The sequence below is a fragment of the Trifolium pratense genome, linkage group LG3 (assembly GCF_020283565.1).
Source record: "Trifolium pratense cultivar HEN17-A07 linkage group LG3, ARS_RC_1.1, whole genome shotgun sequence".
In the NCBI taxonomy this organism is placed as follows: domain Eukaryota; kingdom Viridiplantae; phylum Streptophyta; class Magnoliopsida; order Fabales; family Fabaceae; genus Trifolium; species Trifolium pratense.
Window position 1 is genome coordinate 10472191 of NC_060061.1, and position 18205 is coordinate 10490395.

The window sequence follows — 18205 nt, forward strand, 5'->3', positions numbered from 1 at the left end:
GCTTCCCATGCAATATCCCATTTCTAAGGTTCACTTCATGAAGTACTCTCTACTTTTACTTAACTTCACATTTTTGTCAATTTTTCACTTCTCCATCACTAATTGTCTCTGTGGCAAGGACATATTTTAGTCTGTAACATTATTATTATTAATTATTAATCAAATGCATGCTAATATGCTATCATGTGTATGGATTTCAACCGTCTTTAACTACTGTTTCTGTTACTGCTATGAATTTAGTTATAAAAAATAAGAATTGAATTCAATGAAAATTGAAAGTCGAAAGGGAAACGCAGAAATTAGATTCAAAAGGCCCTGATCTGAATACTAATAGATTATTGATAATAGTCAGAAATTTAAGAAATGTCGGTTCTGAGAGGCCTTGATGCCCTTCTCTACTATTTAACATGTGAAGCTTCATTCTTTTCACTGGAATTCATGACAGATCCCAAGATTTGCTAAGAAATTTGTTAAGAAGTCTCACATCCGTTGCGAGGTGGTTTGAATATATGTTTATAAGTGACGACAATCCTTACCTTACAAGTCGGTTTTGTAGAGTCGAATTAAGCCCAACTTCCAATTATAAAATGGTATTAGAGCCTCTCTAAAATGCGTTGGGGGCACCCTGCTATCAGTTCACCGTCCACGCACCAAGTCCTGGTATTTTCCCTCGAAGGAAAAGCAAGTTCTTGTTCATCCTGAGATGTATTTTGGGTGATCTACAAAAATTTGCAACATCCTTAAAGAGTTTGAAGTATTTGTTTCATATAAATTAGTTGTGTTAAAGTAATCAAATCAAATAGGTTTTCATACAAAAATGACTCCTGAAAGTCAGCCACGTTAAGCAGCTCAAACATGACAATGGAATCCAAAATTTAACAAAGTTTCCCTTGATTTGCATCACTATATTCTTTTTAGTTTCTCATAGAATTGACTGCTATTTTATTCTGGCTTTCCATGCATTGAATGTAGGGGCTGCAGATCATTTGCTAGCTCAATTGATAAAAGTATTAGATGCCATGAGAGAGGAGAAGCACCAGATGCCTGCCAGTAATTAAAAGAAGTTCATAAGGGGTAAAGAGCATGGACAAACCTGAAGAACATAACCTGTTAACCTTCTACCCTAATGAAATGTAAATATAAAATATGTGGCCAAATTTAGGCTAATAATATCAGGGTAATGATTTATGAACCAATCTAAAAAGTTTATGATCTATGAAACATGATCTACAAAGTATCTATCAGTCAAAAGAAAGCATGTGGAAGAGCATATTCCACATATTTGGATCCACTGCAGCTGAGAAAATATGCAGTTACATACATTGGTCGGCGCACATTAAATTCACACAAAATCATCTTCACTGTTGATTTTAGATTGGATGACGAAGACAAGTTGATGCGCGACACAATTACCGCGTCTAATCCAAATCCATGATTTACACACATTACCAACTACCATCATAGGCATGGAACATAAACCTACAGGTGGGCTGTTATGTTGTATACTTTTCCTGCGACCAGTTTTTATGTTAGGGTCACTGCATATCCAAATATCAAATACACAACCAATTTACCGTAAACATTCATGCCAAGTCCATACTTGTTTTACGTAACAAGTTTAAGTGAGTTGGGTCCGAGTGTTCATTAAAGCCATAACAAGTCTCAAGACTCAAGTGCCGACAGATTAATTAAACTCATGCTCTTAGTTACGTGGTATGAGTTAACTTCTTATCAACTGAACCAACGTTTATTTTCAATTCAGGTAAAAGTTAGAGGCATTATTTTGAAATACCTGCGCAAGGCACCTGAGCCGAGACCCTGCACACTTGAGCCGAAACTCCAGAGGATGGTACTATTTTATACACAATTTTGTCTAATTTAAAAGCTTATTTCTAAATAAATTACGTTACATAGTCTGAAAATATGCTTTCTACAATCTTAGGGAGAGTTTGCCATCTATTTGAGTACCACAAGACTCGATGAATTAGTCTCTGCAGTTGTTGCACGCAGAGGATACCCTGTTTACATAGTATGAAAATATGCTTTCTACAATCCCGTAATTTTTTAGAAACTCATGGAATCAAAGTCTTAACAAAGGCAATCAGTTCCTAAATTAATCTTGTAAATATTTTTCATTTGTAATTTTTAATCGTATAATAATGGAGCTTATTTATTTATAAGAAAAAATGGGAGAAAAAAAAAGGGTATTTTTTAACATTTCGGTTTCTTGTTTGCTAGAAACAAGTAAAAATAAAAAGGAAGAAAAGCAAATAAGAAATGGACCAGTCGTGTTTGCCAGTGCCCGGTGTCAGTGCGGCGTTGGGTGGTTTCATCACAACAACATCCATTCCTCCCAAAACCTGCCATTGCATACACACAGCGAATTTAGGTTTCTATCACAAAAGCAGAAATGGCATCAGCGGCGGCGGTGGCTGAGCCTGCACTTAATCTTCAGCCTCCTAAGATTAAGATGAAAGGTCGACGATTGAAAGGTCACAAAGATAGCGCTAATTGCTGCATTGCCTCATCTGAAAACCCTCGTCTCATCGTCACTTCCGGCGAGGTCACTTTCTCTCTCTTAATTAGGGTTCATCCTTCAACAACACTGTTTCCATTCATTTCATCTCTTATATATTATTATTATTATTATTATTGCTTCTACTGTTTGTGTTGTTTCGTAAATTTAACTGTTTGATGCTGATTTTATACAAATAATATATAAAATAGGATGGTCGTGTTTGCTGGTTTGATTTACGATGCAATGATGAGCCACAACTCGCTATGGATGTTAGCGAGGAGCCGATTCTTTCCTTGTGTTTCAAGTCAGGTCTGTTTTTTTTTGTTATCATTGCGATTTCGCTGCCGCCAACTGATTAATCTGTGCTTTAAACTTGTTGTTGTGTGGTAAATACAGAAGGATTATATCTTATTTTACATATAAAACAAAGTATCATATGCAAATTGGAAACATCCATTTCGTGTCACAAGTTTACTTATATCCTTTGCAAACATTTGTCCTTTGAATCAGGGAATGAAGAAAATATCTATGTGTCGTCAGGAAAGGAAATCAAGTGTTTTGATGTGCGACTGGTAAGCATTTTATGGGCTACAAAGAGGTTTGAATTCAGTACTTTTTATTTTGTTTTAAGGGAAACCTGTCTCTCGATAACCAGTGCACACCTGTGATCACATTGCATTATCCATTTTCATATCAAGGATATATGTATGTATACACACATTACATTGTTTAGAAAGATCATTAATTAATTATTATACTGATCCTCTCTCTGTATACTATTTTCTGTTTTCAAGGCCGCTGCTAAATGGGAGCCACTGGAAAATTATAATTATAACAAAGAGGAGATAAACAAGGTAGATAGATACTAGACAGTAGGACTTGTATTCAAATATATTGTTATGCATTTGCTTGTCTTGTTGAATGTTCCTACTGTTTCGTGGCATATAAAAATGAATAGAGGTTCTATCATGTGTTGTCATTTGTGTGTATCTGAACTCTGAAGTAGTTTTTTTTTTTCACTTTTTTGTTTCACTTTTTAGTTCCTCTTAATAAATGTAAGCATGACTCAAGTTAATGGACTGTGTTGCGAATAAAGAATTTTTCTTTTTCAGTGGCTTAATCTTTCATATTTCATCTCTCTGCTCTGCACAATTTTTCCATTAGTTGTATTTTATTTAATGTCAAACTTTATATTGGGACTTCCATTTGCATATGTTGAAAGTGACTGAGAGAAGATTTGTGTGTTGGCTACAGACTTGGTCACTTACTTATATCTTGATTGCTATTAATCAATGGAGTAATTAGAATTTAATTATTAGCTAACTTACGAGCAGCAATCAGCGGTTAAGTTATAGCATAATATCACTGGCTAATCCACATAATTACAGTTGACCAGTTGTTAATAATAATATTGTAACATACTGCTAAGTGCTAACTTTCTAACACTCCTCCTCAATGCAAATAAAGCCGCCTGAATGCTAGAGGAGTTGAACGATGGGCTCAAGCAGGAGTTGAATGATGGAGTTGGCATGGTCTGTTTAGAGAACATAGAGGGTGAGGTGTTTGAACTTTGGGAGTGTTTGCAACATTTGAATTTACACCATGGTGAGAGCAGACACCAAATTAAGGTTACAACTTTTATGGAAACCAGCAGCAAAGTTGTGCATACTGCATACTTAGGTCATTGAGTCTGAGATCGATACCACTTTGATACTATGGTGAAACAGAGGTTGAGAGAAATTCTATGTATGGCTGCGTGCTTTATCTCCTATATAGCTTGATTACAATAGCAATCAACCAATGGAGTAATCAAGAGGCTATTAGCATGGTTGTGTCTTGTGCGTTTTTGTTCCGTAAAGGAAATTAAAATTGTTAAACTAGATTACTTATTATACCTGAATTAATCACTTGTATTCTATTGCATATTAGTCGATCCTATCCTTGTATAGAGGTTCACTTCATTTGTTAAAAATATGCTTTTATATTAATTATAAGTATGATTTTGCAGGTTACATGCAACTCAAAGTCGTCATTTCTTGCTGCAGCAGATGATAGTGGCGAGGTGAAGGTATGCTTCATATTTATTCATGTTGTGTGTTCTAACTTTACCTTGTGTAATGCCACATTTATCGGCTTATATGAATATATCTTTAAAAGCCATTCATGAGCTTGCTCCTCATGCTATAGTTTAAGTTTTTGAGATAATTAATCGGTCCTTCATTTGGTACTAGAGTCTATGTGACCAATGTTATTAACTCAATCTAAAATTTTGTTATTTATGGAATCTATTGTAGGCAAGGTTGGATTGCCTACAATAGACTTAAAATGGGTATGACTCTGACTCTTCCCTAGACCCTACTATGGCTATAAATTTGTAGCACTATGTTGCCCTTTTTCTTGTTATTGCCTATGGTGACATTTAACTAAAATTTCGAACTATTGATCTATTCTCAAAGTAACCATAAGTGTGCATTATATTGTGGAGATTCCTTGTAATGTTAATCTGTTATCTCTTTAGAAACCATAAGCTTGCATTGTATTCTAAAAACTTCAATACATGCCACTAAACATGGTAGCATGCAGTTTGTTTTTATTGTGTATTATTTAGAAACTGTTTTTGTTTCTTTTCCTCCGTGCTTTGATTTATTGTTTTGTATGCACTTTGAAATTAACTTATTTCTTTTGATTTCAGAAAAATCTGAGTTAATGTTGCACTCTGCATTTTTATTCTCTTCATTATTGATTGTAATTTATTTTGACAGATAATTGACATAAAGCAGCACTGCCTTTACAAAACATTACGAGCCGAAACTGGTCATACAAGTGTATCCTTATTACTTTTTAGCTATTTTTCACTACATGGCCGATAATTACATAATATTAAGATATTAATGTTTGATATCTTAATATTATTTATTTCACCTTAACCTTGTATTGTAGATATGTAGCACCGTGGAATTCCTTCCATGGAGATCTTGGGAAGGTAGTCAAATAATGTCTTGCTTATTTTTCCCTTATGAATCTCTCCCTGCCCCTCGCAGTACAATTTATGGTTTCCAATGAAAATAAAATACAATATGAATGTCATGTTCGAAATAGACTTTTGTAAGTTGTCGTTGCTGCAGGTTTCCTTTGTGATTTATAGCACAGTTAAGTAATAAATTTCATTGAAAAACTTAAATGAAGAAAGAAATTGACGTGGATGTTACATTCTTTCTTACTGAGTTGGTATTGTTCTAACTCTGATTTATAGAGGTCTTCTGTTTTTAAACAGAAGCCATCTCAGATTCACTCATATATTAATACATGTGTCATATAATATTGATTGTAGTCAAGTGACTATAACTCCTGGCCTTGTTATTGCTTCTGCCATTGTCGACAATAATCAGACTATAGTGCCAATGTAGAATACACAAAACAAACTACTCCTGCTTCTGTCATTGTGACAGATAATCAGACTATAGTGCCAGTGTAGAACACACAGAGAGCAAAGTACTCGAACTCCTTAGTTAGGTTGAAATTATTTTCTTGTTACTATAAGTCCTCGTATTGGTGTTTTATGCACAGACCTTGAAAGCCAGTTTATTTAAGCAAAATGTCAGATGTAGATTTGGATTCCTTTTGCAAATGTTGATTTTACGAAGATGATCTAATTTGTGCTATTGTATCACCTGAAAGAACCTAGTTTGTGTGCTTAACTGTATAATGCACATGCATAAACAAGAGATGTGAGCCACTCACAATTAAAAGTTATAGAAAATAATATTTAGGAAATTTTTAAGTTTAGCAAAAAATCCATATAGACTTAATAATTGAGTTGGATTATTAATAAAAATAATTTATATGCGCGTAAGTTTCTATTTACAATTAAATTTTACAATTTTTTTGGTGTTAGGTTTATGCCAGTCTTCTAGAAACTTGCATTCGTTATTTATAGAAAGTTGACTCCTATGTTTGTTTTCTCCCAGTAATTAGTGGAGGTCTCGATTCAACACTCGTGCTCTGGGAATTCTCCAAAGCACGCCCATACAAAGTACTGAATTTTGGTATGTTTTTTCGTAAATGCCTGTCTTTATTAGTTTAAGTCTTAAATAGATGGCTAGAATTATCTAAATCCTTCCTTTGTTTTTGTCAAGTAGCCAAAGAAATTTTTTTAAGTATGATAATTGTTTTAAAGGAAATATGACCAGTGAAACAAAAAAATGTCAGTTTATGACTAGAGACTTGGTATGCAAGTTACATGCAGGTATATCTTTGAAAGAAACATAAAATGTTGTCATTAAACTTGGACTTATTGTTATATTTATACATGAGGCGTACATGCATGTTCTTTGATAAAAAATGAATCAGTAGCTGGTTCATAATACAATGTAAATTAATGTTTTCAAAGTTGAATTCTGTGCTTTTTATGGTGATGTTTTCTTTTCTTTGTTTGGACATTAGGCATACATGCATGTACTTTGATAATAATTGAACTTGTAGCTGGTTCATAATACAATGTAAATTAATGATTCTTTTCTTGTTTTGTTTTCACAGCTGAATTCTACATTTTATATGCTTGCCTTTTATTTTCTTTGCTTACAAATGCATACATACACTTAAAACTCATACAAGTAATATACAGTAAAGATAAGTGAGTGGAAAACAATATTTAATTGAAAGTGAATGAAAAACCACCCAGTTTGCTAATGTTGCCCTTTCTTCACTGCAGGTAATACGAGTAATAGCGGTGCTGGGCAGTGTTTCAATCCTTCCTTGATTCATGCAATAGCTGTCCCAGAAATTGACATGGTAGATAAATTAGGAAAGATATGTGCTGTTGCAGCGGGTGGAGTTATCAATGTGATTGATATTGAATCAGAAATTGGTAATGTAAGATCAAAAAGCTCTTCGAATACAGGAAAAGGAACACGACCAAGATTAAAAGATGGTAGTTCGAGTAGCAATACAGATGCAAATCATAATGTAAAAAGGAGGTTGCAATTTGATTACACTATAGGTGGCCATACTTCAGCTGTTTCTAGCCTGTGAGTTCAGTTTCTTATCTCTAATTTAGTAACCATGAGACTAATTTCACTGTCCCCTAACTGATATGGGTAACACAGGACATTTTCGTTGTTTGGGGAAAAAGGGAAATTCTTAATATCTGGGGGAAACGATAAGTTGGTGAAGGTATGGAATTGGTCCAATTATACCGAGGGCGGGTCAAGTGACAGCAGCAATGATATCCTACATTTGAACATTGGTGTACCTCAGAAGGTGAGTTTTGCAACATATTTTTCACTGGAATTTCTGGGTGCCAGTTGTTCTGCTACTGCCAAATTTCTCTATTATGCGATCATATATACATTTTATTTCGCAGGTCAATTGGATGTGTACCACCTCCGCTGATACAGACAATCTTGTTGTGTGCGACACATCTAAAACCGTAAAGGTCTATTCTTTAACATAGTTTCTAGCTGGATATGAGTAATCCTGGAGAGCAATGAAAACGCTTTATGTTGCACTTTGAAGATCATGCTCCCTAACAGGAAAAACTTAAAAGCACATGGGGTTTTAGTCTAGATATACCCGGTTAAATTAAAGAACGTTAGTCAATTCAGTTTTGTTTTAATGTAGCACAATTTTCAAGGTTTTATGTGTGTCTTGACGCACCATGAAACTATGGTAATGTAATATCAAGTTTATCATGAATTTAAAAATATTTTGGTAAATTAACTAATTGACCGAAATTCTTTAATTTAAGGGACCAAGTTACCATATTGCAAATAATTATCTGACTTTTACTGGTGAAATGTGTGATGTTTGTGCGAACAATTGTTTGATCCTCTATCATATACTCATTGTTTTGTTTGATTAAACTCAGAAAACTACAGATTTTTAGGGTGTTATGTAAACTAAATATAAATATTTTGTTGAAAGTGAATGTTTGCTCGATATGCATTGTTTTGAAGTTGCGTTCTCTCTGTCAAGTTTGCATCATATGAGAGAAACATATCTTAATGACAATGACAGTAGAAAAACAATATTTTTGTGCAATCTTGTGCTTTATTTTAGTGTTTGTAACTATCTTGTGCAAAATTTTAAAAGTAATTAAAATAATAAAATATAAATAGATTGTGAAAAATGACGTTGCCTCTCAACTCTCTGTCTTTCTCAGCTGGTAACTTTTTGTGACACTGAAACCATGACACTAACAACTCAACCTCAAAAAATTAACCCCCCACCACCATCTTTTACACACTACTGCAAAAATGAGCTTATGCTATTTCATATAAAATGCCATATATATGAGCATAGATTGAGAATCAAAAGTCAGAGATATTATACTGACTTAACCAAAAATGATGCCATCTGGTGCTCCCCTTTGTAACATTTGTGGGGAACAACTAGAACTTGGTGAGAATGGGGAAATGATTGTGGCTTGTCATGAGTGTAATTACCCAATTTGTAAGGAATGTTTTGAACATGAAATTAATGAGGGACATAAGGTCTGCCTTAAGTGTGGTACTCCCTATGAAGGTAATTTTTATTTTGACAAAATGAAGGTAATCTTTTGATACGTACATTATTATTATTATTATTATTATTATTATTATTATTATTATTATTATTATTATTATTATTATTATTATTATTATTATTATATTTCCTAGCAGAAGTTTATAATTTGTGTCTATTTACTATGTGGGTTGTAACTCTATAATTCTCGTATTTTTGTAATAGTTGGATGAAAAGATCAGATCGCTCCTATCCTAAAAGCAGCATGTTATAGTTATTTGTGTATTTTTACTAGGGGAGTCTTTGAGTTTAGAAGGGGAGGGAAGAACTTTGACAAAATGAAAATACAAAGAAATGAATGAAATTATAGTACTTTTTTATTTATTTTTTTATAAAACAAAATCTTCCTCGTAATTTCAAAATCACGAGTATAGAGGAGGATTTTTTTAGAGGAATTTGATAAATTTCTTTAAATTCTTTACGGATTATTAAAAGACTTTTAGAATAGTTCCCAGGAGTTTAGCTCAGTGGGTAAGGACATCACATATATTATGCAGGAGCCGGGGTTCGAACCCCAAACACGCCACTTATTCACCTTTAAGCCGGAATTTCTAATCATTTGGATACTAAACGGGAAAAAAACTCTTAAAATAAAAATTGTATTAATCATAAACATTCTTTTAATTATTTTTTCTAAAAGCACCATCACAATTAAAAAATTCTCTCTCATTTAAAAGGTTTTTGTAATTTTTTTGAGTAATATGATTTTCTCACTTATTTCACGCAATCACACACTCAAGGAATCCGTGACCGTTAGATTAATTAAATTTTGAATAAATTTAAAAATTAAAATTATTGCGCTTGAGATATGATCTGATGGTAAAAAATTCCCTAATTGTGCGAAGATCTGTAGTTAGTGACCGCACATAATCTAAGTTCATTTTTGAGAGAGTAGTAGTTTTGAAGATTTTAGGATTAGATTTGTGGTTAAGAAGTAAGAACACTAATTTTTACCCTTAAGATTGTAGGGGTGAAAGAACTAAAGAAGCCTCTTCTCCATTTTTTTTGATAAAAACTATTTAGGGTGAGGAAGTCTCTTCTCCATTCCACGTTTGGTTGAAGCATTTAACATTTTCATTATTAATTAATATTATTAAAAATAAGAAAAATTCCTTTAACTCTTTGTTTGGGTCGAATACTTCATAAGGCCCAAACTAAAATATGACCGAACAAAAAGCCCAACAGAATAACGAAACGGCGCAATCAAGAATCAATTGACCAAAAAAATAAAAATATCGAAAAAGAGCAAAATTACACCGTTGCCGGGGATCGAACCCGGGTCACCCGCGTGACAGGCGGGAATACTTACCACTATACTACAACGACTTTGTTGTAAGGTTTTGATATTCTAACGTACACATCCCTTTTGTTCTCTCATTGTTTTCTTCTTCATAGGAAAATCAAAGGATGGTGATGATGATAGTGATGCCGATGATGGCATTAAGGTTCATGAAACTCCATCCACATCCACAGTGGCTTCCCAGATCCATAACTCTGAGGTAATCATTTACTTTACTATCTATGAAGTACTGAACACCAGACAGACACATAATAATTTGAGAAAATGACATAGTTATTTTAAGTAGCTTTTGAACTTATAACTTATATTTTTTTCCCTCAATTTTACTCCTTTTGTCCTTATCAGTTGGTTCTTACCAAACATTACTCCTTTTGTTGGAATATTGTTAAGCTGTTGGAATTAGCAATTACAAACATCACCTTGAATTTTGTAGGATGTTGGAGGGCTTCATGCTAGACATGTCAGTACAGTGTCCACAGCTGATAATGGTAAATGAGAGAGACTCTAGAGTCTAGACCATATATTTTGGTACAAGTACAATTTATTTAGATGTAATCATTGATCATAACAATGACAATATGGTTTTTCTTGTAGAACAAGTAAATGAAGAATCTGGGAATTCAACATGGAAAAAAAGAATGAAAAGTTGGAAAGGGAAGGGAAAGGATAAAAAGAACAAGAATAAAAAGGATGCTGTGCCTAAGGCTAAGGCTGACAATGAGGCTTCAGCTCCATCAGAGCAGCAGATGGAAGAAATTCGGTAAGTTCGTTGAGAAATGAAATAGAGTTCATGAAATGGATATCACCATTTATTTAAATAGTAGTTTCGAAAAGTTGGGAAAATTTAAGACCTTAATTAGGTTAGCATTAAGAGAAGCTACAAAATCATATTCATTATATGATTTGCATGATCTGCTTTGCAGGTCCACGGAGGCTGCTGCTTTGCCACTTTCAGTGGTCGTGCCAATAGTAAAATCCAAACTCGCACCATACAGAACCGTGATTATCGTGCGGCTAATAATCTTAGGTCTTTTCTTCCATTATCGAGTTACGAATCCTGTTGAAAGTGCTTTTCCTTTGTGGTTGACATCTATCATATGTGAGATTTGGTTTGCATTTTCCTGGGTGTTGGATCAGTTCCCTAAATGGTCTCCAGTTAATAGATACACTTATATTGAGAACCTGTCTGCAAGGTAAGGCACAGTTTAAAAATATTCGGATCCTTATACCTTGTGCTTTAAGTAAGACTTGAAACAAAATTTATTGTATAATAAGTATGAAAGGTAATCTATAAAAATATATTTGGATTCTGATGTTCACTTCGATATTTATGCCATGCCAGGTTTGAAAGAGAGGGTGAACCTTCTGGACTTGCTTCGGTTGATTTCTTTGTCAGTACAGTCGATCCATTGAAAGAACCGCCATTGATTACAGCTAATACAGTGCTTTCTATCCTTGCGGTTGACTATCCAGTGGATAAAGTATCTTGTTATGTGTCGGATGATGGTGCAGCAATGCTTACATTTGAATCTCTTGTGGAGACAGCTGAATTTGCAAGGCAATGGGTGCCATTTTGCAAAAAGTTTTCAATTGAACCAAGAGCACCTGAGTTTTACTTCTCACAAAAGATTGATTACCTGAAAGACAAAGTGCAACCGTCTTTTGTGAAGGAACGTCGAGCAATGAAGGTAAGCATGTGAATCTTCCTCGATTCGTTTGTAACTTACTGAGATATATTTTAGCAACCTCTTTGTGATTAGTGATTACGTTTCAATTCTGTCACAGAGAGAATATGAAGAGTATAAAGTAAGAGTTAATGCTATGGTAGCTAAGGCTCAGAAAACACCAGAAGAAGGATGGAGTATGCAAGATGGAACACCTTGGCCGGGAAATAATTCACGTGATCACCCTGGAATGATTCAGGTATATCCATTATTTCTAAATATCTGATCATGATAGGCATAAAGAATAATGTATAAATTACATCGAGTGGTTTCGTATCAAAAACTTAGATCAGATGGAAAAAAAATTATGTTCACAAGATTGATTGATTAATTAGTTCCATTACTCAATTATTGTCACATTTACACACTAATTTTATGCACTTCTCATAGTCTACCTCACTCTTAGCAAAATTTGAGTTTTCGAGCAAAATTCCTTCCAGGTATTCCTGGGACACACTGGTGCCCGTGATATCGAAGGAAATGAACTTCCTAGGCTGGTTTATGTTTCTAGAGAGAAAAGACCAGGATACCAACACCACAAGAAAGCAGGTGCTGAAAATGCACTGGTATGTATAGATACCTCAATAATATTTCATACCACACCATTAAGATTTTATAATGCATGATGTTTGTACGGACTTATGCAGGTTAGGGTGTCTGCAGTTCTCACAAATGCTCCCTTCATTCTCAATCTTGATTGTGATCATTATGTTAACAACAGCAAGGCTGTTCGAGAAGCAATGTGTTTTCTCATGGATCCAGAAGTTGGTAGAGATGTGTGTTATGTACAGTTCCCCCAAAGATTTGATGGTATTGATCGTAGTGATCGGTATGCCAACCGCAATACAGTTTTCTTTGATGTAAGTTTTTCGCAAAGCATCATTTTCTTACGTGACAGAAAATTTATCTCATCAAACAAGTATGTTGCAGAAAATGAAATGCTCTTCCTAGGTTCAAGTCAAAGAAACTTTTATTTTCTGTATTTTGTGATCAAGAGTCCAATTCCATTGCATTTCATATGTTTCTATGCCAAATTGTCTCATTGTAATAAATATTAATTTACTGCTTTTGTGCACGCGCGTGTGTGTTGTATTTTATAGCCTTTTAATTATATGCATTTCAGGTAAATATGAGAGGACTTGATGGAATTCAAGGACCAATGTATGTGGGGACTGGATGTGTTTTCAATCGACAAGCACTTTATGGCTATAGCCCACCTTCTATGCTCAATTTACCAATATCTTCATGCTGTTGCTGCCCCTCAAAGTCGACCAAAGATGTGTCGCGGATTTCTAGAGATGCAAAGAGGGCAGAACTTGAAGCTGCCATTTATAACCTAAGGGAGACTGACCGTAAGCACAGTTAATTTTTCCTATCAGTTTTATAGAAGCATATAGCTGAATCTTCTAAGGGTTATGGTTTCGTTTCCTGCAGATTATGATGAGAACGAGAGGTCAACCCTGATTTCACAAATGAGCTTTGAAAAAACTTTTGGCTTGTCTACTGTTTTCATCGAATCTGCATTAATGGAGAATGGAGGAGGGGTACCAGAATCTGCAGATCCTTCGATGCTGATCAAGGAAGCTATTCATGTAATTAGCTGTGGATATGAAGAGAAGACTGAATGGGGAAAAGAGGTTTGGCTTAAATGTTAAATGTTAATGTACTTAAAATTTCACTCAAGCTAGACACATTATCTTCCACTTTTTAATTAATATATAGTTTCTTTGTTAATTAACTAACATATTTTCTTGTGTATTCAGATTGGTTGGATTTATGGTTCAGTTACTGAGGATATCTTAACAGGGTTCAAGATGCAGTGCCGAGGATGGAGATCAATCTACTGCATGCCCTTAAGACCTGCATTCAAAGGGTCAGCACCTATCAACTTGTCTGATCGGTTGCACCAAGTCCTTCGATGGGCGCTTGGATCAGTTGAAATTTTCTTAAGTAGACATTGCCCCCTTTGGTATGCAATTGGAGGAGGCCGTCTCAAATGGCTGCAGAGATTGGCTTATGTAAACACCATTGTCTACCCTTTTACTTCCCTTCCACTAGTTGCTTATTGTACTTTGCCAGCAATTTGCCTTCTCACAGGAAAATTTATCATACCAACGGTAATCTCCTAAATTTACACACATAATTAATGAAAAAGTTGTTAAATTATGAAACCACAACCAAGAAAATTACTTATATGCTTGTAGAAACAGTTGAGTATATAACAAACAATCTATATTGTACTAATGCCTTACATCATGTTGTTCTTTACAAATTGATACAGCTTTCCAATCTTGCGAGTGTTCTCTTTCTTGGACTTTTCCTCTCAATAATAGTAACAAGTGTGCTCGAGCTGCGTTGGAGTGGTGTTTGTATTGAAGATTTGTGGCGTAATGAGCAGTTTTGGGTGATTGGAGGTAGTTCAGCTCATCTGTTTGCTGTATTCCAAGGATTTCTTAAGATGTTGGCCGGTGTTGATACCAACTTCACTGTCACTGCCAAAGCTGCCGAGGATACTGAGTTTGGCGAACTTTATCTTATCAAGTGGACTACTCTCTTGATTCCACCAACAACCCTTATCATTATTAACATGGTTGGTGTTGTTGCTGGATTTTCTGATGCACTCAATGGTGGATATGAGTCTTGGGGACCTCTCTTTGGGAAGGTTTTCTTCGCCTTCTGGGTGATTTTTCATCTCTATCCATTCCTCAAGGGTCTCATGGGTCGCCAAAACCGCACTCCTACCATTGTTATTCTCTGGTCAGTGTTGTTAGCCTCTGTCTTCTCTATTATTTGGGTCAAGATAGACCCATTTGTGAAGAAAGTTGACAGTGACACCATCGCCGAAACTTGCGTTGCTATAGATTGTTAAGTCACTTGAAGGATGCTTACCAAGAGCTTTTGGAAATATATGTAAGAAGATGCATACATGAGAGTGTAATGATTTGATCCATTGCTTGTGTGAAGTCATATACTAACCTCATAAGGATTAGTTTTTTGCTGAAATTTGTAGCCATATTGAACTATGGTTGGAAATATTGTTATATAAGCTTTGGACTATTAATCATGTATTTATACTCCTTGACCTATTTAAAAATTGAAGCATTCCTTGAGTCTGTAAATTGTTTTATGAATGTTTAAAAACTACTTACATAGCATTTCAAACATCAGTAAAATGAGTTAATGAATTGAAAAATTAGTTGTCTTGGATCAAAAGGAACAAACAAAGGCAAGCAATGAAGTAATCCCAATCCCAAGTCACAACTGTCAGTCATAGACTGTGCAATGCAAAGGCTCCTCTCATTCTCTCTCCTCTCTTCTAAATATGTGCCCCATCACTCCATTACACTTTCCAATACCAATCTTTGCACACACTCTAACATCTCTCACTTTTCCAACCTTTGCTTCCATACTTCTTAGTTCTTTCTCTTTATCCCACACTCTCTCTATCTCTCTTCAATCCTTCACTTTCTCTCAGTTCTGCTTGTGCAAGTGTTACCTAACATCAAACTATGAAACCAACACCGCCACCTCCATTACTTCCCATTCTCCTCTTATTCATCTTCTCCCTCTTCCCCACTATTATCACCTCAGTTTCTCTACCACTTCCACCAACATCATCACCTTCTTCACCTTCCACTTCAACTCTTGACCCAAACCAACTCAAAGCCCTTCAATCCCTCAACATCCCCACATCAAAAGACCCTTGCATCCAACCATCCTTCCACAATGCCACACAATGTGACTCATCAAAACCCTTTCGCCACCTTCTTTCCCTAACCCTTTCCAACTGCTCAACCTCCATTTCTCTCTCCTACAATGCCCTCAAATCCCTCTCCACACTCCAATCACTTCACTTCCTTAACTGCCCTATTGCTCCCATTCATTTCCCTCCTCAACTCACATACTCTCTCCTCTCCTTCACTTCCATCAACAGCCTCCATAAGATCTCAGGAGTATGGCTCTCTCACCTAGCAAATCTCACTGATCTCACTGTCTCAAATACCCCAATTAAAGCTTCTGGTCCTTATGTTATCCTTGCTCACATGAAAAAGCTCAAAACTTTAACCATTTCCAATACTAACCTCACTGGCTTTCTTCCAAAATTCATCCATTCCAACCTTACCCATATAGATTTTTCATCTAACAATCTCAAAGGAAACATACCCTCTTCCATAACCATGCTTGATAGCCTAGAAAGTTTGAATCTTTCTTCAAATGGGTTCAAGGGTGAGATACCCTCTTCATTAGAGAACTTAATTTCCCTTAAAAATCTTTCCTTGGCTTCAAATTCATTTTCTGGTTCTATCCCAGATTCAATTTCTGCTATACCTGATTTGTTTCACTTGGATCTGAGTTCAAACCAGCTCAATGGGACAATTCCAAAGTTCATTTCAGAAATGAAGAATCTCAAATACTTGAATCTTGCTAACAATAATCTTCATGGAGTTGTGCCATTCAATTTGACATTTATCAAAAGATTGACAATATTTAAGGTTGTTGGGAATAGTAACTTGTGTTATAATCATTCTGTTCTGTCTTCAAAATTGAAGCTTGAGATTGCTCCTTGTGATAAGTATGGAATGCCAATGTCTCCACCACCTTCTAAGGATTCTTCTGAAGATGATAGTAGTGATGATGATTCAGATTATGGTGATGATGATGATGGTAGCATCCATAAAAGAGAACATCATGGGCCAAATAAATTTGTTCTTGGGGTGGCAATTGCTCTTTCTTCAATTGTCTTTCTGATTGTGTTCCTAATCCTATGTTCAAAATGCTGTCGTTGAAGAAACACTTTTGTTTTTTTACTTTATAGAATTTTGGTTAGGAAAATTGATCATTTTAATTGGTGCTTGTTTAATTAATTATACAATGGTGGTGATTGCCAAAGACAAAATGAAAATATGATTTTTAGTTTAGTTTTGTTTGGGTGATAGTATATGAAAAGCGGCTTTGTCTAATATGAACAAGTGCATCATGTCTTTCATGGTGCACAAGTTCATGATATAATTATAACTGATACGAAATTTATAAAATTCACCGTTGGATTGATAGTTTATATCATATAGATCATTCATATCAAATTTTAAAGAAATTGAAAATCATATGATATGTCATTGAGATCCATCAAAATTAACGGTATTTAATAAAAACGCATAAACCGTTAATCTTGATGGGTCTCAATGACATATCATATGATTTCCAATTTCTTTAAAAATTGACATGGATGATCTATATGATATAAACTATCGATCCAACGGTGGATTTTGTAAAATTCATATTCGTTATAATGATATCATGAACTTGTGCACCATGAAAGACATGATGCACTTGTGGATGTTAGAATTGGCCATGATAAGCACCCAATAGGAATAGGAGAGGGAAACATATGCAATGAATTGGAATTATTTTTTCTTGTTTCTTTTACTATTTTAATCAGTTGCTTGTGTAGTGCAATGAGTTATAAAACAAAAGTGCATAATGCTTGGCTTGTATACTTCTCTTTTTGGAGTAAATGGCTTTGGAACTTTACAATTTATTTATTTTTAGAATTAAGCACTTTTTGTTAATCCACCATAATTAAAGGTGTTTGATCTAGATTTGGATCCTCTCATGCTTCCGTTCAGCACCAATCTCAACCATTCATTCATTTTTTTATCTCTTTCTTCTACACTATTTTTTTCCCTTCTTTATGAATCATTACTCTCAGATGAGGAAAAAGAGAGAGAGCAGCACCAAAAGACCATGAGAGGATCCAAATCCGATCCGGTGGATGTTGTAATGATGTGGTGGATGTGGTAATGCTATCCAGCAAGATGTAATTAACTTGTGCTATAAGCATTTATTCTAAACTTCTCCTTCTTTATAGGAAACTCTCTAATTCCATATCCTACATTAAGTTCTTATGATCAAAATTCTTACATCAAGTTATTGATTGGGTGGTATAAGTCTCTTAAGTTTGATACCTTGTTTCATTTGATCCAATCTATTTCATTAATTTCTTATTTTTGAATCCCAATCATCACAACCAATGACTTGTAGGTAGTTTATGTTAAGGTTATGCTTGTTAAGAATTCAGTTTTTTTTTATAATATGAATCGT

General features: G+C 34.8%; 2 protein-coding genes and 1 non-coding gene across 3 annotated transcripts; 2 read left to right on the forward strand and 1 right to left on the reverse strand.

Annotated features, from left to right (window-relative positions):
• Nucleotides 1-2242: 2242 nt before the first annotated feature.
• On the forward strand, nt 2243-15222 carry LOC123914567 (cellulose synthase A catalytic subunit 8 [UDP-forming]-like). Its single transcript, XM_045965767.1, has 24 exons — nt 2243-2563; nt 2728-2827; nt 3029-3090; nt 3313-3372; nt 4527-4586; nt 5281-5343; nt 5459-5501; nt 6487-6564; nt 7230-7545; nt 7624-7777; nt 7881-7952; nt 8860-9040; nt 10475-10578; nt 10813-10867; nt 10974-11139; nt 11303-11572; nt 11722-12067; nt 12165-12302; nt 12544-12669; nt 12751-12963; nt 13227-13455; nt 13538-13740; nt 13867-14220; nt 14385-15222. The coding sequence occupies exons 1-24, from the start codon at nt 2411-2413 to the stop codon at nt 14970-14972; spliced, it is 4134 nt and encodes a 1377-aa protein (XP_045821723.1). The 5' UTR covers nt 2243-2410; the 3' UTR covers nt 14973-15222.
• Nucleotides 10334-10405, reverse strand: TRNAD-GUC. The gene has a single exon. It is a non-coding gene; the product is annotated as a tRNA-Asp (tRNA).
• Nucleotides 15223-15460: 238 nt separating the features above from the next.
• LOC123914115 (receptor-like protein 51) lies at nt 15461-17048 on the forward strand. Its single transcript, XM_045965121.1, has one exon. The coding sequence runs from the start codon at nt 15613-15615 to the stop codon at nt 16888-16890; it is 1278 nt and encodes a 425-aa protein (XP_045821077.1). The 5' UTR covers nt 15461-15612; the 3' UTR covers nt 16891-17048.
• Nucleotides 17049-18205: the final 1157 nt, after the last annotated feature.